This window comes from Apteryx rowi, unplaced genomic scaffold (genome assembly GCF_003343035.1).
Source record: "Apteryx rowi isolate R43461 unplaced genomic scaffold, aptRow1 scaffold_35, whole genome shotgun sequence".
NCBI lineage: Eukaryota > Metazoa > Chordata > Aves > Apterygiformes > Apterygidae > Apteryx > Apteryx rowi.
Window position 1 is genome coordinate 1,996,726 of NW_020449974.1, and position 22,575 is coordinate 2,019,300.

The 22,575-nt window shown below is 48.7% G+C and overlaps 1 protein-coding gene across 4 annotated transcripts in view; it reads right to left on the reverse strand.

Annotated features, from left to right (window-relative positions):
• Positions 1 to 21,832, reverse strand: part of PTPRA (protein tyrosine phosphatase, receptor type A) — a 97,954-nt gene extending 76,122 nt beyond the window's left edge. For 2 of the 4 annotated variants that reach the window (XM_026072750.1, XM_026072749.1), the window contains exons 1-2: positions 21,361 to 21,832; positions 7,037 to 7,176 (exon numbers count right to left, since the gene is read on the reverse strand). Coding sequence is in view for 2 of the 4 variants with exons in the window: in XM_026072748.1 (XP_025928533.1) it covers positions 21,361 to 21,465 (105 nt within the window). In the remaining 2 variants the exon portion in view is untranslated. The remainder of the gene's footprint in view (positions 1 to 7,036; positions 7,177 to 21,360) is intronic. The other 2 variants (XM_026072748.1, XM_026072747.1) reach the window with 1 other exon arrangement.
• Positions 21,833 to 22,575: the final 743 nt, after the last annotated feature.

Sequence of the window (22,575 nt, forward strand, 5' to 3'; positions counted from 1 at the left end):
AAAAAGGAAAAGAAAAAGGTTATTTGGGATGGAGGGGCTGATAAATGCAGATTGTCTCCTGTTACCGCTCTCAGACCTTTAGGAAACTGAGCTTAGGAATATATCACTTTACTCCATTACCTAAAAGATACGAGTGACATCGTCATCRCTAGGATTGTACCTGTATCTAGCAAGTATTAGCTCGATTGAGCTTTGTCCCTACGGAAAACATGCTCCCCAAGGAACACTAGCAATATATGGAGCTTTTCAGCCCTGATTATCAGATCAGCGCAAGACCAGCCAAGACTAGGGAATACTGATTTGCACGTAAAGATTAGTTCAAGCAAAAAGGGGTCAGGGAGAGCAAATGGCTCCTAGATGCTCCAACAACAATTTGCGGTAGGATTCTTCCACGCACACGTAGCATTACGGCTTTAGAAGCATGGTGCAGATTAACCAAACAGAGTAATTATCTTATAGGGAAGCACTGAGCTGGAATTAAAGAGATTACTGTGCGGGTCCCAGCTCTAGAAGATCTTGCCCTTGGGGAAGTCGTATCAATTCCTGTATCTCGCTCCTCCTTTCCACAAAAATCACTCTGAATTACTGCTCGCAGAACCTGAGTGAAGATGCCAGAGGGAAAGACTGTGCCAAGCCAGACTTTGGGTTTTTTTACATTTTCTTGCTTAACATCCACTATGAGGCATTGTTTTGTTTTATTCATGACTCTCTGAAGGAAGATCTGCAATCTTAAGAGATAAAAAAGAAGCACATGTTATCTTTCGAATAACGTAATCGTGGTGAAGTACAACTCTGACTGAATACTCACATKAATACACTGGAAAATACGCATGGCAATTTCATACAATAAAGCATCTGATGGTACTTCATCACAAGAGACAACGTGGTTTGCAGACCCAGAGATTTTAAGTCAGGCAAAATTCTGGAGTTAGTGGAGCGCGGCTTGGCCTTAGTTCACACTAGCGCACGAGGACATGACAAGAAACACTGTCTCATACAGGTTTTTCCACTTCTGTGTGTTGTGGTCTCCTGTAGCTAGATTCCTGAAGACTTGGGTTCTTCTAAGGAGTTAATGCGTAGTGGTTCATCTTACTTCTCAAGTTCACATAGTGGAAAGCAAGACACTTAACCATCACCGCAAATTTCTAATTCACTTGCTCCATATGGCCTCACCAATAAGCCGCTACGAGACTCTAACAGCGCTTACATTTGTAAGAATTTTTGTCACATTCCTGTTCCTTTATAAAGCAACGGGACACCCAAGACTTTCTGGAATGTGACTTTATCTGACGGCTTTTGTGAAAGGTGCTTAGGGCATGCACAAAGTTAGGCTAACAATCTCAGCATTGTCCAAAAAGAAAAAAAAAAAATGCAGGTCAAACTTTGGTGAGGATGAAAGGAAAGGGGAAAATATGTGGGTAGAAGAAGAACAACAAGAAGATTCAGTCGCATTTGAAAATGCTCTTTTTGTTGCTTTTTTTAATCTAAAGCCAAAACTTTTATAATGAATCCAAATTTGTGCTGCACAGTTTACAGAGGAAGGAGAGGCTTCTTCCATCATGAAAGGTTGCATCTAGCACACAGCCAAGGGAAATAAGAACTCGTCACGGAAGGAAGATAACTGCACTTTGGCGGTGATACCTGTGTCATCCATAACCCCAAAGCTGTCATCACCTGAAACCAGCAGCAGGAGACGGTCACAACAGCTACCAAACTCTCCTCCCCCAAATCAGCACTGAATTGCACCAGGAGGGCTGCAAGGAGAAGCCTCGCTGGAAGGACAGAGAGAAAATCCCACAAGATTTCAACCCAGCGCTTTTCGCCAATCTCCAGTTGCCTTGAAAGCATAATTAACTTCACTCATCTTTTGATTTTATCTTCATTTTCTCAGGTTCTGAGCTATTTGGGAAAGGACTGTGTGGGTATGCATGTGCGGGTATGCACAGCAGTGCAGGCAGGTACTTGTTCCGAGTTATATATTCGCAGTATAACTGTTTGCTTTTCTCAGGACCTCCTCAGAGAGGAAAACTTAGAGAGGAAGTCTAACCTCTGGGAAATTTTCTTATCCTTCACAGTCATTATGAAAACGGTTTCTTCTCCCACTGCATCTTTCTGATAAGGACGAGCTCGAATGAAGGGACCGTTCAACCTACGTATGAACAGGCACCGAGAGCTCAAATTGCCCCATGACTCAACACAGCGCCTGCGAACCACCCAACAGTACGGAGGAGATTTTCCTCCCTTTTCCAGACAAGTTTGCTGAAAACCTGTAAGACAGGATTCAGAGAAATGATAAGAGACCTACACAGAGAAGAGACACGAAGAAAGTCTCACCCAGGCTCAAGTTGCCACTCCAGGCTATAGCCACGGATCTGCCTATATTCAATTTATTTTTCTGAAGTCCCACCACCGCTGCTGGTGCAGCAGAAACCAGCTCTCCAGCTGCTGCTGCTGCCTGCACAATCACACGCCCCACGGCATAACCCACCTCCCGTGATTTATAGCGGGTGAGGTCCCCCTGCTCCCTTCCCCACCTTGCCACATGTCACGGGGCCTCTAAATCTCTACGTGACGGCGAACCGAGAACACCGACGAAAAATTTAAGGACAAATAAAAATGATCAGTGTTCCTTGCCTTGCAACAGCACCTGCAGATTTCTACTTAAGGAAAAGAAAAAGAAGAAGAAGAAAAAAAAAATCAGTGCTACATCTAGTTAGAGATTACATTTTGTTCCCTCCTATCCCCTCCTGCCCAAAATGAGACACTTGCTAGAAAAAAATATGTTTTATTCAAACCAGGGCCTTGGGGTGCCAAAAGAGGTACAGAGAGGCAGGTGACCTGCGCTGCTGTTCTCTCTTACAGACCTAGCCATAAAGTAAGCAAGACTATACGTTAGCGCAAACGTGAAAGAGGAATGCCAGCTTTAAGACAAACTATGACTCTATAGGACGGGTTCAGCACCAGTCTGATTCAGCAAAACAGACCAGATTTAGCCAAAAGGTTGGAAAATTCCATCCAAAGCAGTAAGAGAGGCTTTACACTTCAAACAAACAAAAATCCAAAAAACCCTTTCTTATTCAGTGGAAAATTAAGTTCACTAACAGCTTACATGGAAGTTTCYGAGCCAGCCCGGTCAGGGGTTCACCTATCTACCGAAGGAGAAAGGCCAAGAACAAGGCATTCAAACACACAGCCCTGCCAAAACCTCAGTGGTTTATCATCTAGAGTTCAGATCAAGACCTACAGCTTTGCTGTTCGCACTACAGGCAGAAGGAGTTTCCAAGGAACTTCTGTTGGCACGAGTCCTACCAGCGAGCCTCGGCCTCGCTGCTGGGAGCGGAGTTGCTGCACACAGCCTTAGCTCCTCAGCGGATTTCGAAAGCTCAGTTTCCGATGAAACTGCCTACACGCCACATCCTTTACGGCTAGCATAGCACTGAAATACCACGGTGTTTTTGAACAATGCAGTAGATTTCTCTAAACCCAACTGTTTCCAGAAGCCTGGTGGCCCAAGGCTCAGGGAGAAGGAAGCCGGAGGAGGGAACAGTCCAGCAGCACCGGCTGCAGAGACAGGACCAGACACAGCAACGCTCTCAGCAATGCTCATTCTCATGGCAAGTTTTGTACATCATCTGGGACCTTTCTCTTAGATCCTCGTTATAAAGTCGTTGGACTCACAGAAATAACCGGGTTGGAAAAACCTGGGCTGACCCAACTGTGGCTTGGCAAAACCTTCCCAGCCAGTGGGCTAAACCAGGACAGAGAGCAAAGCCCTGAGCCTGACACCAGCTGTGGCACATCAAGAGAGGCATAGCTAGAAGACCAGGCAGTAATGAGCAAGACTACTCCCCCCTCACTTAAAAAAGGAGCACTTACATTCCCATTCACGCGCTTTAAGAGAGGTGGCAGTGTTTGCTAGCGGGGTCTGYTTCTAATCCCTACCCTGTCTCCTCCAGGAATGCAGCATTTTTGGTTCAGCCAGTTTTAATTTGTTTGTTTGCGAGCAGGAAGAACAACTCATTTCCAGCCCAGAGAGATCAATTTCAATTTTCCTTGGTTTCTGGGAGGAAGGCTCCGATCTGCGTTTCCAAGAATCTGAAGCTTGCCCTGCTCCTGCCAACCTAATTTTGAAAGAAGGATTACGTTTAGCGTTGCATTCTTCCCACAGCAGTTTTTAACCCCAGACTCCTTCCTCTGTATATAGTCYCTTGGCTCACGGTGAAATGCAGCTCTCTGCGATGGAGGTAATTCAGCAATATGTTGCGATGGGTCACAGCAGCTTAGGGCACGAGGTTGGGCATATCATTCCTGATGRGCGCTAACCCAGCAAAATAGCTTTGCTGCTTTAGGAGCTGATCAGACCACCAAAGTCTCCACTCATACGAGATGCTACCAGACCACGGGGAGAAAGAGGTCCAGAATGTCAAGGTTTCCAGTTACGTGTACAGAGCCTTTTAGGACACAATCTAGGTTTAAAACCTAAATTTTGGAACCTGCTTACCTGCATTCAGCAAGTGTAACCCACCCCCCACCCCAGCCTGCCAGTGTTATGTCCTGTGCTTAGTCTGAGCTAGCGTAAGTGTGTGACATTGCTGAAATGGTTGATAAAAGAGGACAGTAATTGGTGAATGTGACCGGTGAAGACAGAGCCCAGAAATCTAGAGATACATCTAAGAGGATAGCTCTGTGTAACCTGCATGCATTAGCTCTCTGCTGCATAATCCAAATCTGAAYGCTTTGGACCTGTAATCTGATCAGTAAGTGATGTAAAATGAAACACTTGGAAGCYACCCATAAAGGCATAAAAAAATGGTTGTAAAGCACTTCCAACAGGTAATGGCTATTTCATAGCCCCAGTTTCAGAGAGGAAAAGCTGCTTGGCCCTAAATTCCTTTACCAGAGCCCACAAGGGTCAAMAGGCTCAGAGCATTTATTAGACAAGTTAACAGACACCTCTGGCGTCCCAAGGCCCAGCGCTGTATCCTGCCTAATGGTCCACAGTACCCAAACCAACAGCCCAAGTCCAATGACCCGATCTGTGTTTCTCGCTATTTTATCCAGAGGATTGGACTATTCCGTGCTCAACCCTACCTCAACCCAGTCAACATCAGATCCATGTCCACATAGCGGGAGACAAGCCGCTCCCGGGTGAGCAATTTCTATTTATTTTGGACAGGAAAAATCAGGTTGTGCTTTCCACAGCAAAACGCCAGCGTAGAGGCTGTTTCTGTCCATATGATTTCAGGCACATCCTGCTGACGCAAGCTGCTTTAGGATTCCAGCTGGCTATCGTACCTTCCACTTTCACTCCTGAACTGCTAAGCAGCCCYGGTCTGCGCTAATGACTAATCAGGAGCAAACTGCTTAATGACAAGTCTGCTCATCCATGTATGTGCTTCTTCCAGACCACACGCACCTGGGGAAAGCTCCTGCCCGACCGCAGGTAGCATCCTTGACCTTATATTCGCTGGATCGCAATAGCAGCTCTCTCGGTTTGACAGTGTTTCAGAGTTTCAGACACTTGCACACGTTCAGTCTCTTGCTTCCAGAAAAAGAGTTTTCTTATACAGGCAGGAGACTGAATATCAAAATGCCTTGTAGGCTATTAAAGTTAATGGTCTACATCATAGGCAAAAATTCCTCCGTATCGCTCACTATAGTCTCATCAAATTTAATCCTCTTCTGGGATCGGCTATGGAGAAGATATGCACCAAGGAAAAAGCCACTCTTCTGGGACGGTTGGCCACTTTGCAGTCAACTGCTGGGACTATTCAGCTATTGATCGCAATAGAAGTTCTTCCATCAAAGTCAAAAAGGGAGACAAACACTATAACAAAAACACATGTAGCAAAAGCCCAGTACTAAATTCAGTTCAGTAAAATACATAAATACACATGTACGCACACAAACTAGTAGGTCTGGAACACATTGTTAAGTATTACAAAATTGAGAGGGGAAGCATTTAGTCATGGAAGACTTGCATAAAAGTTACGAGTCACTTCAGTTGGGAGCAGCGGTACCACCCCAGGTTTGCAAAAAAGTTCAAAGAATTTTTATATGAAACCATGAATTGGTCAAATTTATGAAGCCTGCAGTGTCAACAGGAACCTAGGCGAAAGTTTTAAGGAAATATCAAACCACATATACATATTTCATCTCCACACAGGGTGAATCTGCATACCTGAAAGCCACAGCAACAGAAAAAATGCTTTAAACAAACCCTGCCTATAAAAATCACCAGGTTTCACACACATACGTCTCATTTTGCTACGTTAACAATACAGTCCTAGTATCAAATCCATTTGGCTTGGAATGCTTTCCATAGCACAGGAAACAAGAAATCTTTCAGGAAGATTTTTTTTAAAAAGCTTTTCCCCAAGTCAGACCATGGGAAGAACTTAGAAGAACTTAAACCAGCTTAAACTCCTTCAAACTCCCTGCTGGATGTTGTTTCTTAATTCACTAATACACTAAATAACATTGCTTCTTACTACATAAGCTTCCTTCTTACTCCATGATCTTCCACGCCACAAAAAGATAGTAGGTTTTTTCTTTCTCCTTCCTTAATAAATCCACTAGTTATTACCTTGGCACAGATGAGTATGTAACAGAGATCAATGGATTTCAGCGTAATACTGGTTTGTATTACCAACAACATAAAAGAAAGCCCTCTTCAAAGCAGTGCAAGTGTTAGCACCAAAACTTTGTATGTCTCACACCACGTGAATTAAAAATTTCAGAGATGACAGATTCATTTTGATTGGAATTTAATAAAAGAAAGATAAAATACTGGATTCGTGAAGTTTTGCATCAAAACACAGGAACCCTCCCCCAAACTCTAAGACCACTACACTCATTAAGATCAAACTCRGGGAAGGATGGAGCACAGGTTTCACCATTTAGATGCAAGGCTGAAACACACGAATCAATGAAAAAGTTGTAAATTCGGCCTCTCCGAAGGCCGATGTTCTCCCACACAGGCCGCAGCAGCACTCGTTTCATGCCCCAAATGCCTCATTCGTGTTTCCTACCATACCTTAAAAGGGACGCTCGTTCAACTTTTCACCTCCCCAACACAACGGTCAAGGCTTCTCCAATTAATATCAAACCAGGACGATGGCGGCAAGTAGTCCACAATCAATCCTTGTTAAGGCTGATGATTAGTCTCGATGCGCCCTGTAAGAGAGAAACACCCAGTTAATGGCTTGCGCYGAGACGAGCAAGTCGTTTTACATAGACGGGTCATTTCAAGCAAACAGCCTTTTTATTGCCCCGACTGCCTGAGCTTTTTTTGTGGACGACCGGGACTGTCTCATCACTGTCACTGTCCCGCTTGCTAACGTTGTCTCCATATAAAGTAAGGCTGTCAAGCAAAGTCTTAACCTACAAGCATCCTTGGAGGTACACCAGCCTGCAAACCGCATGGAAAGTCCAGCAGAAATAAGGAAGACCATAGTTCAGATTGCTCGGGGAGCAGCCTAAGGCTGCCTAACCTGCGAATACGCCCGAAATTTAATGAACAAAAAGAAACTGTCCTAAACAATTGTTTTGCAGAGAAGACTACAAGGAACGTCAATCACTCGGCCTGAARTTGAGACGACTTCCAGATCTTACATTCGAATCCTAGACCGCTGTCTTAAACGCAAACCTACGTCACCTTGTCTCGACGAGGCCAGCTTTGAGAGCAGCAGTAACCCCTTTGGTTGGGCCAAGTAGCATCGACGGAAAATGGAGACGAACCTTTCCGATGCCCAAACCCTTCCCGAGGCCTGACCCCAAGGAAGCCACCTTCGAAGCTCTGCTCAGCTCCAGAAAATTGCTCCTGGGGGGAATTAGAGATGTATCAACKAGACCACCTAAGAGAGCTGATGGACGGCCTTTCTGGAGTCATGGGCATGTTAGTAAGGAGGGAAGAAAAACCATTTTATCAAGTTGGGGGAAGAGACAGACGAACTACTCCTTGGGCCACCTGCCGTGGTCCCTAGACGCGGCTCTATCAGGGCGATGCTGGAGTTAGCTCTCCAAGATGTCAAAACCTGCGATGGCAACTTTCATATTTGTATTTAATAGGATGATCAGTTAAGTTTTTGGAGGCAGAAGAGAGCTTCCGCAGACGTGGGGAAGCAGCGTCTGGATACCCCATTCCTCAGGGCGTGATGACGTTCCCGGACGCCTCCTGCCACGTTTTGCATCCCACAACGCACGGCCTGGCCTCGCTAAGGGCCGAGCATCCTTCCGGCCTCACTCCACGGTGAAACGGGCCCCCCTTGAATTACCTCTCTGCCTGGCAGTATCTCAACGGTGGAAGAGCAATGTGGTGGGGCCTCAAAGCAAGCCCATCTCCTCGCTCCACGCACGCCGTGAGGCCAAAATACGATGGCGCGCGCTCCCCCATGATGATACCCTGCAGCCCCCCTGCTTCACATGCGAGCGATGTTTTTTTTTTTAATTTCAATTATTTAAAATGAGAGGACAGCAGGGGTGACTCTGRGACTGCGAGGAGCAACTCTGCGATTAGGAGGATCGGTCTTACCATTACGGGTAATTTATATGCAGGTAAACCAAAATATCCCCTTTTTCTACAGAAAATGCCAAATTCCATGCTGATTTACGTGCTTCACAACCTCACCCACTTCAGAGCCATTGCCGGCAGTATGAACCGCCGGCCTCTGGCCCCACGGCAACATCGCAGAATCACAGAATGGCTGAGGTTGGAAGGGACCTCTGGAGATCATCTAGTCCAACCCCTCTGCTCAAGCAGGGTCACCTAGAGCACGTTGCAAGGGATCGCGTCCAGGTAGGTTTTGAACATCTCCAGAGAAGGAGACTCCACCACCTCTCGGGGCAACCTGTGCCAGTGCTCTGTCACCCTCACAGTGAAGAAGTTTTTCCTCATGTTCAGATGGAAGTGTCTGTGTTTCAGTTTGTGCCCGTTGCCTCGCGTCCTGTCGCTCGGCACCACTGAAAAGAGTCTGGTCCCATCCTCTCGACACCCTCCCTTCAGATACTTGTACACGTTGATAAGATCTCCTCTCAGCCTTCTCTTCTCCARGCTAAACAGGCCCAGCTCTCTCAGCCTTTCCTCATAAGAGAGATGCTCCAGTCCCCTAAWCATCTTTGTGGCCCTTCGCTGGACTTGCTCCAGTAGTGCCACATCCCTCTTGTACTGGGGAGCCCAGAACTGGACGCAGTACTCCAGATGGGGCCTCACCAGGGCTGAGKAGAGGGGSAGGATCACCTCCCTCGACCTGCTGGCAACACTCTTYCTGATGCASCCCAGGAKACCATTGGCCTTCTTGGCCACAAGGGCACATTGCTGCCTCATRSTYAACTTGGTGTCCACCAGCACTCCCAGGTCCTTCTCCGCAGAGCTGCTTTCCAGCAGGTCAGCCCCCAGCCGGTTTCCTTAGGATAAAGGGCCACTTGAGTTTGCCAGCTCGTCCTGCACCTTCTCCACGAGGGATCGCGGCAGGAGCTTCCCCCCCGCCACGCAGAGCAGGATCCTAAAAATAATCACAGCGACCTGCTGCTCCGCGCACGGACGTCCCTGCAAGAGGCAGCCGCAGTCCCCGCTCGCTGCTGTAATCACGGCTGTTATTTGCAAGCGCTACCAACACCCGGGGACAGAGGCTAATAAATGTTTAATGGCCCAGGAAAATAAATAAATAAAGAGGGCTTTATCAGCCCTCTGGCTGCTCGCAAGCCCTCCATCCACCCTGSCTTACAAGASCCGGGCTGCCACGTTAACGTGGACRCGTGGGTGGCGTTTGCTCCTGGGATTCAATAATATTCGCTAAAAYGGGCATCTATTAGCATGTGGGAACGCGACACGTTGGAAGCCGAGAACCTTATCCGGAGGAAGCAGAGAAAAAGCATCATTTGCTTGCAGATTCGAGCCAGGATAGGAAGGAAAATACCCTCATGCTCCGCAAAATGCTGCGGGGTCAGAAAGTCTGGAAACCTTTGGAAACAAGTGGCATTTAAAACACAGTTATTAGGGAAACATGATGGATAAACCGTACGACCTAACATGTAGCGCTGCTGGATATCCGAATGCTTTAAGTGTGGTCACCTAGGCAAGCGCTGACTTCTGCCAGACCAACTGATGCAGCACGGGGAGGGAAAAGGAAAAACAATTCTTCAGGCACATAAACCAGTTCTTCAGACCTGAAATGGAAGGTTTTTCCCCCAATTAGAGCTGTGGGTCCGTCAAGGACTATTCCTTCCCCCTGCTAATCTTTCCCCTCTCCCATGCAGAGACCCTCCCAGCTGCAATTACTCTTTAAACGGGGGATTTGGGCACAGCGAAGCTAAGCAGCTCTATTTTTATGACTCTGTTATGCAGCACTATGACAAATCTCCCTGAAGAGCTGATGGCAAATCACATGCCAATGACAGTTCGATAAACTAACATGAACAAAAGAAATGCATCAAAAGAGCCACTTCCCCCCCACCCCCCGGTGTTTTTTTCCGGGCGATAGTCAAGGTTTGCATTTGCAGCCGCCACCAGCTGCAGCCACCCCGGCCTCCTCCTCTACCTCGCCGGACGCAAGGGGAGGCATCGGGGCTGCGATGACGAAGCTCGAGGCTCGAGGCCAAAGCAGAGGAGCCCTTGGGCAGGTCCGGCAGCGGGGCGTACCTTCCCGGGCTATTGGCAGGYTACGGCGCACCAGGCGCTTCCGTTCCCTTCGGAGAACGTTTTTATTTAGCCCGGCCGGGAGACTGTTACGGAGGAGGTTTTAAAATTTACAGAGCTGCCAAAAGACGTCAAACGAGAGCCCGGCCAAATCCACCCAAGCGGACCACAGTGCTGTTGGGCTGCTTTTTTAGGTGAAACCAAGATCATAAAAGATCATAAAAATCTAGCAGCGATTACAGCCAATGCGCTTCCTGCCTTTGCATTAATCTTTGTTTTGTTGGGGTTTTCGTGGTCGCTGGGAGCACAGTCTGCAATTTGTGGGAGGCAGATGACTGCTATTGATGTGCAGAGCTCTGCTCTTTCCCCCGAACAGATCCCGAACGCACTAAAAATGCCGTTCGGAAACGTTTTTTTTTCCCCCCCCCCCCAAAACAGCTCTGCAGTCACAGACTGTAGCTCAAAAATCAGCATCATTTGGATGGGACTTTAGTAACTTTTTAAAGACGCAAAAGGTAAAGGAAGAAATGCATCTGAATTAGGATTCCCTCCCCTTTCCTTTGCAGCTAATACTTTAAAATCCATTGCAGGGGGGAAAAGCATTTCACAGTGTTCTAGGAAACTGCAGCTACACAAAGTACATTTTATCCTACAAGGAGAATGAAAACAAGTAGGACAATAAAAATCAAGGAAGCTTGCTCAGAGGAGACATCAGGGAAGGTGAAAGAAGGAGGCAGGTGAAAGAAAACACCCAGCATAAAAAAAGATACAAAAATCAAAAAAACATTATTCAGCCATTTTCACCGCATCCAGAGATATGCACAATGTCATACAACTAAAAAAAACTAGCTGAATTTATATACAGTCACATCCCTACAGAAGGTTCAGCCCATTCCCACATCTCTGACGGACCTCAACCTCCCCATCTTCTACCTGTACTTATAATTTTGGCTCAAAAAGAGTTGGAAAACTTCGCATCTATCATCTACTCAGTCGTCGTTGATTATCACAGGGATAGAAATTGCAGAGAACCAGCGCGCTCTTAGCGCGTGCAATACTTAGTGCATGATAACAGACAAGCAAGCCCATCACCAAAGAGTGGGCCAACAAGTGAAGAAGGCACAAAGAGACCATCAGCTAGAGGCAAGGTGAATAAACACATCTGCAGTTCAATGTCTCCAAAGCCCGTCCTCGCTGCAAGGAATTGCCATTTAGTCTCGGCCCAAACGGCTTACTCACGGCTACGCCCAGCAGGGAAGCCAGGGCAAAATTAACCCTTGGAGGCCAGCGCATCCCAGGAGATTAGATCAAACCTGACTCATTCTGTTGCTATATCGCACTTAGGCTTGGAAGCCGATGTCCTCTTTGACTGCATCCATCACCATAATAATTATTTTAATTTTTAGCTTCTTGATTTTGGCAGAGAAAGCCTTAAGAGCCCAATCAAGAACAATTAAATGCAGGAATTAAGTGCAATACGGCGCCAACAAGGTTTGGTGTCTGCCCCTCTTCCCTTAAGTGGAGGAAGGATGGAGAACTCAGCGTGCAGGCTCCTGGGACAGCGCACATGGAGAGGCGCCCGCAGAAGAGGGATCCAAAAAGCCTTTTGGTTAATGGGAACTGTCTGCAACTTGCCAGTAAGAACAGCTAAATCCTGCCAGACCAGCGAGATGGAGCCCTAGCTTCAGTTCCCACCTGCTCCAACGGTTCAAATCCCCTTTCCTGCGAGAACGGACTCTTCAAGGATAAGGTCTTTTCTGCCCTTCCCCGCTGAAGCTAGGGCACTAAGCAACCAAACACGCAAGCCACTACACCAGAAAAAACACAACAGAGAAAGATAACAACCTACTGATAAATGCGCTTATCTAGGAGGGAAGTCCTGGCTGCCGTCCTCTTTCTCAGGACTTTTAAAATGCGTTTTATACTAGATATTCCTTAGACTTAAGGAACCCCCAAACACTCATAGTACATGTATTCTCGAGAAGAAGGACTGGGACCCAATTCCTCTCTTTCCATCTRCGTTCCTGTTGAGCGCGCTGGCCGCAGGGCTCTGCGGCCACCCTCCCTCTCGGACCGTTGCTTCCGGCTGCAATAAATCATGCGCTGGGTCACACAGGCGCTTGGCTTTGAGCAGAAGAGGTGGACCCAGCACGCGCACTTTGAACCCCCGAGAGATAGGCTACAGCTTTTCCGCGGCGGATCAAAGGAGCGGGAGCCTAACGCCTCAACCGGAAGCGTCTCCGCCAGCTTCTGGCATTTGCTGCTCAAAGAGCAAAGGTTCTCCAGGTCGCAGTTTTGATTTAAGGCTCTGAATTTCAATTATGGGTTGCTGGTTTTTGTGTTTTGTTTTGTTTTTTTAAATGATACGCATGGAGGTCTTCAAAATCTGCTCGCACCCAAAGGCCGCTCTGCTGTTTGACAGTCAGATCAGACTCAGATTAACCCAAATTTACCACTAATTATGAATTCAAAAGTCAGGCTAAGCGGATGCACCGTCTTTAAGTCCAGTTTCCTTACTTTTGAGACCCGGGTAGTTATTCCCAACTTCACAGACCAGAAGACATCCCTGGGCAAGCAACTTGTCAAATAGCAGGATGCCAGAGGCAGCAGCAGCAAAAACCCACTCGCCCTACTGCTGGGCTTATGCCTTGCAAAAAACCTCTCTTCCCATCCAGAACTAAAGGTTACAATTACAGTAAGAATGAGTCAAGCAGGAAAGACCTATTTAAAAAAAAAAAAAAGGGAAAAAAATGGAAAGGAGTTTTAATGAAAACAYGCAGGCAATTCTGAAACAGAAAAGACCCATTTTTGCATTGCACCTTATGCTTTGTCTAATTTGCCAACTACAAGTTAAATACTTTAGTTAAAACCAGACACACATTGCTCATCTTGTACCTTTAATATTTTAGTCACCAGAAACCGAACATCTGTTTTGCTTCGAGGCTGTCAGCAGTGACTCAGTGTTATCCACAGTTTTGGACTGCTGAAGATAACTGTTCCTGAGGGTTTTTTTTCCCCTCCCCCTAGCAACAGGGCGGTTCGCTTTCAGATGGAGAAGTCAGCCTCCAAAATCGCGTTAGAGGCAAAGTTATTAAATGAATTATTAAGCTGGTTTGACACGAGCTGAGGAGGAAGCACAAGACCCAGATTGTTTTCGGCGAAGGGTAAAAATCTAACTGACACGTAAAAAAGAGCAGAGGATGGATAAGGAAAGTTCAGGAGAAGAGAGGCACGTCGGCATGTGCCACGACGCAGCGACTATTTGTTGCACCGGCCGGAGCTGCTTTCTAGGATCACGACGAGGCGGCAGGAGATAGCACCGCACCAAGGGACCCGGTTAACTTGCTGATGGAAGACACCAGCATCCTCTCATCACGGTAGACGCCGTGCACGAATGGGGACCCGCCAAGCCTGGGCAGAGGGCTTCCAGGGCACCAGACGCTGCGTGCGGGGGAAAGCCGGGATGCAGTCAGGAGAAGGCATGTGCGCAGCCTCAAAGGCGGCTGACGAACCGATATTAGTGGTCATAACCCTCATTTTGTGATGGGCTAGTCTGGCCACATCCAAAGGCAAGGAAGTCCTTTGCTAATACTACCCTACCGTGTCCACCAGTCATGGAGATGCTCAGGCCAGCATCGAAAGGAGCCGTTCCATCTTCACCGTTCAGTTCTGGTATTCTTCATTCGGCTCCAACCATACCTTCCTCGTCACACAGTTGCTAAGCTGTTGACGTCTTCTACCCCGCGGGTGGCTAAGCTTTAAGCAGTCCCTGTAGCTCTCTCGGTTGCAAAGCAATTCCCCTGGGAAGTGCTTCAGATATCCAGCAGATCTACAGAAGGCCACTTTCACTCAAGAAGCCACGGACAACAACAAACTCGAAAACACAGAAAACAAACTCACGCGCCTGAAAGGCGGTCGCTCCAGCAAAGGTTGGCTTGACGAGGTTTCGCCGTCTCCTGCGTTGGACACAATTGAGCCRCGCTTGAAGCGTTTCACAAGCCGCTCGGCCCTCAGCATGCAGAGAAGCATCGCTGCTGGTTAGGATAGGGATCTAACCGTGAACCACGGCAGATACGGGTCCAACTGTCGATTCCCGGCTTCCAGCTGAGCACTTTAACCTCCAAAGAGGTTTTTTCCCCTTCCGTAAACTCCAAAAAATTACAGTGTGCATAGTTAAAGTCTACGACTGACCACGACAGAGCAGATCAAAGGTCCTGACAGCGACAGTCTAGGAAACAACACAAGCCCAGCACGAGGATGTACCATTTCTCCACAAAAAGCCAGAAAAAAGAGTCTATGCGCTTTTTTCCCCTGCACAAGTTTATCCAGTCGCCTTTTGGATCCATGTAAATTGTGGCAATGGCAATATCCTATGGCAAGAAGCAGCACAGCTTAATGCCCCGTTGTGCGAGGACGCTTACAACCCCTGCTCTGCGACAGGGTACGGGGTGAAAACACGCTGCAGACACAGAGCAGCGCCATCAACTCCAAAATGTGGAAATTCCCAAGGTTAAAGTTACGCGACGCCCACAGCTGAGCTCTCATCCCAAAGTTTAAGTGTTAACGTGCACCACTACAAACGAGCTTTGCCGTACAAGTCCTAAAGGTTCGCACCGTCCTCCTCATTAGCACTCCGTGGGCAAAGAAGCAGAAGAACTGGTTTGCAAGGAGAAAAAGGAAAGAAGATACAGATGACTCTCGATAACACGTCTAATTAATAAAGCCTAAACTAGACAGGCTGGTTTAGGCTGCGTGCTCCATCTGCTTTGACTTCATTCGAGACATTTCCCATATCCACCAGCACTTGTTTCCATACGGATATTCCTGCACACTGACGAGCCAAAGACATGCCTTCAGCACCAGGTCACATAGCCTCTCCTACGGCATTAATGCACATCCTTGTGCTCYTCTCCCATGGAGAAGGGCTGAACATCCAGAATTAGACAACACGAACGTCCAGCATGCAAGAGACGGTCCAGACACAAACCAAGGCTATATCCCCCCTAAAATACTCATATCCCCGTACAAATTTGCCATAACTCTTGATATCCGCAGTTCTCAGCAACCTCTAGACAGGTACTCAGCCACCTTTAAAGCCTTAACCTCAAAAGCTAACATTTTTGATTCTGCTGCGCTTTACGTGACTTGGCAACCAGCTTAATTCAAGTTCCAGAGTGTAAATGCTGATTTATAAAGAAATATTTGTGGAGCAATTAGGCATAGCTCCCTCAATTAGTTTGAGTTACAACACTAAAAAGCCAGGTTTGGACAAGGTCTTAAGCTTTGCACGTTGCTGGTCCTCCTCCTGGTCGCAGTAAGCAGCAACACGTGCTGTGGACTCCAGAGGCCTCGCTCCAACCACAGGAAACACCCAGACGCTCTGACCGGTCCTAAGAGCTTCAAGAAAAGGAAGGGGTGAGCAAAAAAGTGAGGGGAAGCGACCTCTAAAAGCATCTCTCCCCAAATTTTAAATCTCTGAGAAGTTTTGAAGCTTGGCATCCCTCACGGAGAGGGCGTAAGGAACAAGAKACCAAGCGCGCGTTTGGTGTTCCCCCATCGCGTGGTACGGTGGAGACACCGACGCGGCGAGAGGCTCCAGGCCAGAGCCAAGGGCGCTTTCCACGGCCGTTCAAGACCTCCAAAACAAGCGGAAATCAGCGGTCAAACGGCACCGATAGYTCTGATGCTTTAACTGCACTAACACTAAAGTGAGGACAGGCTGACTCATACTTACACCAGTTAAGAAACCCGAAAACCAACAGAATTCAGAGAAGGTTGTGGGTTTTTTGACCTGAAAAAGATAAACTAGGTTTCGGTGTGACACGTAGAGTTCATGAAAGGTGAAATCTTTCAATGAGGTTAAATCCTTCAGCGGCAGAGAGAGGGATACAGTCAACTCCAGATAAGCTGCTGCTGTATTAATGCATGCATAGATCTGCTATTGGCACCTGCTCATGCAAAAGGAAAAAAAAGAAGAAAAAAAAGCAAGAATCAGAAGCTTGGATATAGTCTTTCTTCTATTTTTTTATGTATAATGCAAAAAGAGGAATGGGACTGAATAAGTAACATCCTATCGGGAAAGCCCAAGCCACACCTAGGATCACATGCAAGAAAAAACCGCCTCGTGTTCAAGCAAGCAAAACAGGGAATAGAGACCTTTCCTAAAGGAGAATCCCTAATAAYTCAGATGCGCACATCCACCTGTCATGCCAAGACCCCTTCCCTCTCTTCACACTAAAAAGCCGTTTTCCTAAGAGTTTCATCCGGGGACGCCCAAACAGAGGCTGGGGGAACATTTGCAACTGCAGCCAAATCCCCAGCCCAAGCCACAAAATTCCAGTCGTGATTTCCCACAGCTCCGGGGACATCTGACCCCGGCGGCTTGCTCTGGCCCCGCTCCAGTCCCAATTCTCCACACCCCGAAAAATTCAGCAGCACGAAGCGCCGCAGAACTCGTTCTTCCGTTTGCGAATCGCGGTGGCTGCCCCCGACGAGCCTCAAGCGTCGCAGCTCCCAAGCCAAAGGGACGGATGGAGAAACCCTACGGCGCAAATCTGCCTTCCAGACTTCTCCGTTAGCTAAACGCAGGCAACATGTACGCGCAGCTAAAACTCCTCATCCCGAGAAGTACGACCGACACAGGGAGCCGGATCTAACACAGAAGAGGCAAGATCCTGGGCAAACCACTTAAAAGCCTTTTTTTCCCCCCCCCTTCCGGAAGCGGACACGAAACGGCCTGTAGCATTTTGCGAGTCATTCCTCCGACAAGAAAGCCGACGACTTAAAAAACGGAGCTCGCTCAGACGCATGTACAAAATAAAAAGCCAAACAGAAGTTGAACTCGAACTTGCTGACTAAACCGAGACGTAGGGGAGGGAAGCGGGGAGGCAAACGGCCCTTTGGAATAGGCACAGCAACAAGTTTCCACAGGAACATGTTTCTTTAAAGTCGGAGATGCATTAGATCATCCTGTCCCCCAGAGTATGTTGTTTCCTAATGTTTTGCCCAGACCGATTTTAAATGTCAAAAGGATTTTTTTTTATTTTTTTTAATACCTTTAGTCCCCACAGAGCCAGGCAAGGATGAGAATTTTAGATCCGGCGCTGCCTTTCCCATTAAAAAGGCAATTACCGCCGAAGCCCGATCGCGGCGGCTCCCGTCGTACGGATTCTGCGAGAGGCGGAAAGGACAGCTTGCTTTTCAAACGGAGCTGGAAAAAAATTAATACGGCCTTTTCAGCGCGCGGGGTTCACACGCCAAGAAAACCGGAAGGCGCGTGGAAGCACTAGGGAAAGACATCCCTCAAGAGAAACCTACTCACGCCGTCTTCCAAAAAGGACACGACACAAGGCCTTCGAGAAGTACTTACTCCAAAGCGTACACTACCCTCAAAATATTCATATTCCTCTCACTTCTTAATCCTCCTGTCCAGTTAATGAAGCAAAGAAAAAAAAAAAGTGATCTTTGGATGCAGAAGGTCTCGCCCCACATGGAGCTAGGAGAAACTGGATTGAGCATCCACATGGAGCGCAGGACTAAAACCAAGGGAGCTTGGCCTCCTCCTTGCAGACACGAAGGCAACAAGCATCTTGCAAGACTGAGCTCTTGGATAACTCTAAGTGGAAATTAGCACTACAAGCTGGAAACATYTGGATGTAGATAGTTAAACAAGATAGCATCTCCGGGTCACATCTGTTTTCCACATTCTCATGTCAGCGCACCAAAGGGATAGGAAATCAGGTGGCCGGGCCGCAAGCCCGAGAGTCGGGAGCACTTCTGCTCCGGGTTTGCTCGGGGTCCTCCGAGTCCGCCGTTAAAGACAAACGGATCAAACGGGCCACTGCCACCGGGAGAGACCGCTCCATCTCCCCCGACTCCAGCACGCAGTCCCGCACCCGGCCCTGCGAGAGACCCACCGGCAAATCCAGCTCGCCAACCTGCCGAAACGCCGGCCAGAAGGCACGTGTGTTGGGGGAGAACAGTCTTCCGCCGGAGCGAGCGAGCCGGACGGCCTTACCTCTTGTCAGAYGTGGTCCCACGCGCGCAGAAAAGCGGGAAGAGAAGGGAAAAAAAAAAAAGAGAAAGCAAAAAAAGCGCGTTGCTTTTCCAGGCGGCTGTTAAGTAAAGCGAGCTGAACGACCCTCGCTTCATAAGAAGCCAATGCCTTTCGGCTCGAGCGTCTCGCGCGGGAAGCGGTCGGTATTGCGAGACGCATGACGCCTGTTCTCCAAGAGACTTCAGAGCAGGTCAAAAGCCGGCGCTTCTTAGCGAGCACAAACTCATTCTTCTAGTCCACGTACCTCCCCTTTCGCCCGGGGACAGCGAGCAGCCCGGTAGGATGTATCAGGAATATCCCCGTCCCTCACAGAGCCCCAAAAGCCAGTAAACAAGACAGGCATCAATAAACGGGAGTAGGATGCTGAGTGAAGGAAAGTTCACGTAAGAGAGCTCACAGAAAAAGGAGTATTGAAGAGTTTCAACTCCTCTGTCTGAAGGCAGGAAAGACTTAATAGGCACTTTTGTACTTGAAGCTAAGAAAAAACCTTGCCCAGAGGAAAAAGAAAAAAAAAACCCTAAAAATGGAAGAATGAAACGGGCAAACTCTTGACACAAGTGCGATTTTGTGAGCAGAGACAATTTACGGATTGGGTTTTTAAAAGCAAAGGAGGACGAGGAAAGAAAGAAAGAAAGAAGGAAAGGGCAATGCTGGTACTGCCAAACTAACTGTTAAGCGCCTTCTTCCAAGATCATCTCTTGGCTCCGGGCCGTGGACACGTAATTCAGAGTTCAACGGGGAGGCAGGCTCTGAGCGCGGCTCCCCGCTGGCAGGTGGAAACGGCTTTTCAGCATCTCCCTCGCACATCACGGCACAAATCCTGCCACTAGATTTCGGCATGACCTAGCAGTGCTGGGCTCAGCGGTCCTTACCGGCTCGCTGCGTCCTCCCGCCAGGACGCGGGCCGTGAAGAAGACCTCTTGCCAAGACCTACGCTGCAGTCCAGCTGCTCGGTAACCACGTGCACGGCCTGGTTGCTCCAGCTCGGACCGACGGAGAGGAACGAAACCGCAAGGACGTCTGAACAAAGAACTAGATTGAAAGCCTCAGAGCTACACCGCACGCAGCCAAATACAGTCCAAAGCCTGAAAGAAACCAAACCTCCGAAGCATTCAAAGCCGCCGTGCTATTAGGGAAGAAAATCCAGCAGCAATAAGCAACAGACCTCTCTGAAATAGAACATTTTGGAAACCATCGGTTTTGTTGTTTCCAAAATTGATACCTGTACAAGCTCAACTTCTTGAGCTCTCCCATGTGCATTGCCAGAGCTCAAGAAGGTATCGTGGTATTTGGTATTCCCGGTATTCCCCCACCAGCATGGTGGAGAAGGGAGGGTTTGGCAGCTGGCAGAAAAAGGGAGGGAGGAGACAACAGCAAGCCACGAATTTCTGAGCGAGACCCAGCATAGGATGGACCAGTTCAGCTCAGGACTGAATTCAAGTGGCTCTTTCATTAGCAAAACCGGATTTAAGCACTGCATACATACCCAGTTCCTTTCTCCCATACCACCACTTCCCCTCACTTCTCCCCAAAAGTGCACCCAAATGCCTCTGAAATCTGGGCACAGCTCCAGGCCAGTATTGCAGCGCAGACCCATTACAGAAGCGACGTGGAGAACGTTTGAATGAAGAACGTAGTTCAAATTGCTCAAAAGCTTTRGAGCATTTTATCCAAGGTTTTGGCTGCTTAAGAGTAAAACTAGGTCCCAGCTTCCAAAAAGTAAAGCCATGAGCAATGAGAGAGTTGACGTTAATACAACACCCAACAGGGCAGGCTGATGGGGTCATCAGGTACTGCCGTATCAAATGACCACACGCAAATTTGGGCAGTCAGACATGCTTAAGAACTGACTGTAGAGTATTGAAGAGGTACAACCAGGTCACTGAAGGAAGAGCCTCATTCAGGTATGACAAAATACCTTCGTATCTTTGACAAAAATCCTTATCCGAGAGGCTTTCCATCAAAAAACGGAAGCTGGAGGTCCAAGTCCAAGCAACAGGACTGCCTCCTAGCAGCTACCACCACGGGCCTCGCTGCCTCTCGAGGGGGGACAGAGGCTCTCCTGCAAACACAGCCTTAAAGACGCCAGGGGCCAAGCTTTGATTCCTCCCAGATCAGGAGCTGCTGGACATTTGCAGGGTGGGATAAGGGAAGTTCACAGCATCACTGCGTACGGTGCAAGGCTTCCACCCTACCGCCGGTTCGGCGCTTCCAGCAGCGCTAAGCACCCTTGTCTTTAAAAACCGTTCCCTAATCCCTCACCACAGCGCACGGAAATACAAGATAAAGCATCGCCGCCGAAAGCGAGCCCCGCAAGCAGCCAAACCCACCAAGCACGGCTSGGCGGAGGCAAGAGGACTGAGGACCGCAAGCCGACTTTGACCCGAAGCCGGGCCGGGGAGCAAGGCAGGCGCCTTCGATGGGAGCCCAGGCGCTGCGGACCGTCACGCTCCAACAAGATCTCGGAAGAAACGCCTCCGTCGCCGCCTCCCGCGACACAATGCCGCGGCCTGTTCCGCATTCTGGAAACACGCTGGGCCTGGCACGGCGTCAGCCCAACCTCCAGCCCAGCGGCACGTTGCATCGGGTGCTTTGCATCAAAGGACAGGAGGGGGAAAATAATAATAATAATAATAATAATAATAATAAAAAAGAACCCATCTCTTACGGTGCCGCAGTCCAAAGCGCATCTTCCCTGTATCGGAGGCTTTGGCAGGCTGCAAATTCTTGCCATCAGAGATGCTGGAGCAGGGAGATAAAAAGGCAGGAGCATTTAAGGCTGCAGGGAGTTCAGGGGATCAGGATTCAAAGGCGGTTTATCATCTTTCACGCTGCCCTGCGAGACGGACGCGAAGGATCCAATGCCGCCCATCAGGCGCTCGCTCGGCAGCCTAATCTCCTAAAGCCCGAAGCCAAAACATCCCGAAGGAGACGAGCTGCGATCCGTCACCGAAACGGCCGAATAGTCTTCCCGCAAAAGCTGCGCCCCGGCAGCCCTGCTAGTCACAACGACGCTCCAGGAAGGCTTTAAAACTTCTGTAATAATTACTGTAACAGGCAAAAAAAAATAAAAATAGAGCTCTTCCCAACAGGAGACTCCGCAGAAGCGCTACGCAGCGGGTTTGCGCAGGCAGCTGCAGCCYGGAGCCAGCGGCCGCGCTGGAAAAGCCAGTCATTTCCTGGTGCCTTCGCAAACTCCGGTCCCGTCGGCCGGCGCACAGGATGCGATAGGCGGCCCCGAGAAACGAAACGGCCGCTGCTCCACGGCGGAAAGCCGTACCCTTTTCTTTCTTTTTTTTTTTTTGGGCTTCGTTCGGGCTGGGGAAAAGCCGCGGGGAATGTTTCGGGCAGAAGCGCTGCCCCGCGCGGCGGCGGAGCGGGGCACACCACCGACGTGCCCCTCTTCGTATCGTAACGGTGTTAGAGGYGCCAAGCGTCGCTTAAACAAAAACTCCTGCTGCAGCTCCTCGATGGATTTCCTAACTCCAGCCAGTAGGCAGAGGTCACTGTTTCTTAAGCAAGGTTTAATATGGGCAACGCTTGGCCATGAGTCACCCGGCATCGAAACCGCAGCGGCTCCGAGAACAAACTGCTCCCAACAGCAGATCGGTCCACGAGCGTTTGCCGAAACGCTACTTATATTTCCAACATATTTCCAGGCAGCGCAGGTCGCTAAAGCGGATGGGCAAAGGGAGCTTTGGTCTGATCCAGTCGCGGGGTTTCCATGAAAATGATTTTTAACCCCCCAGTTGAGGACCGTGGGGGACGATCCCCTCCATACGCAGGCAGGGCTGGAGAAGGGGCTGGGAAGATCCCCCCGGGATGACCATCTCGGCAGCCGAAATCGGCCAAAGCGAGCGACAGGAGCGACAGGAAGCGTCGC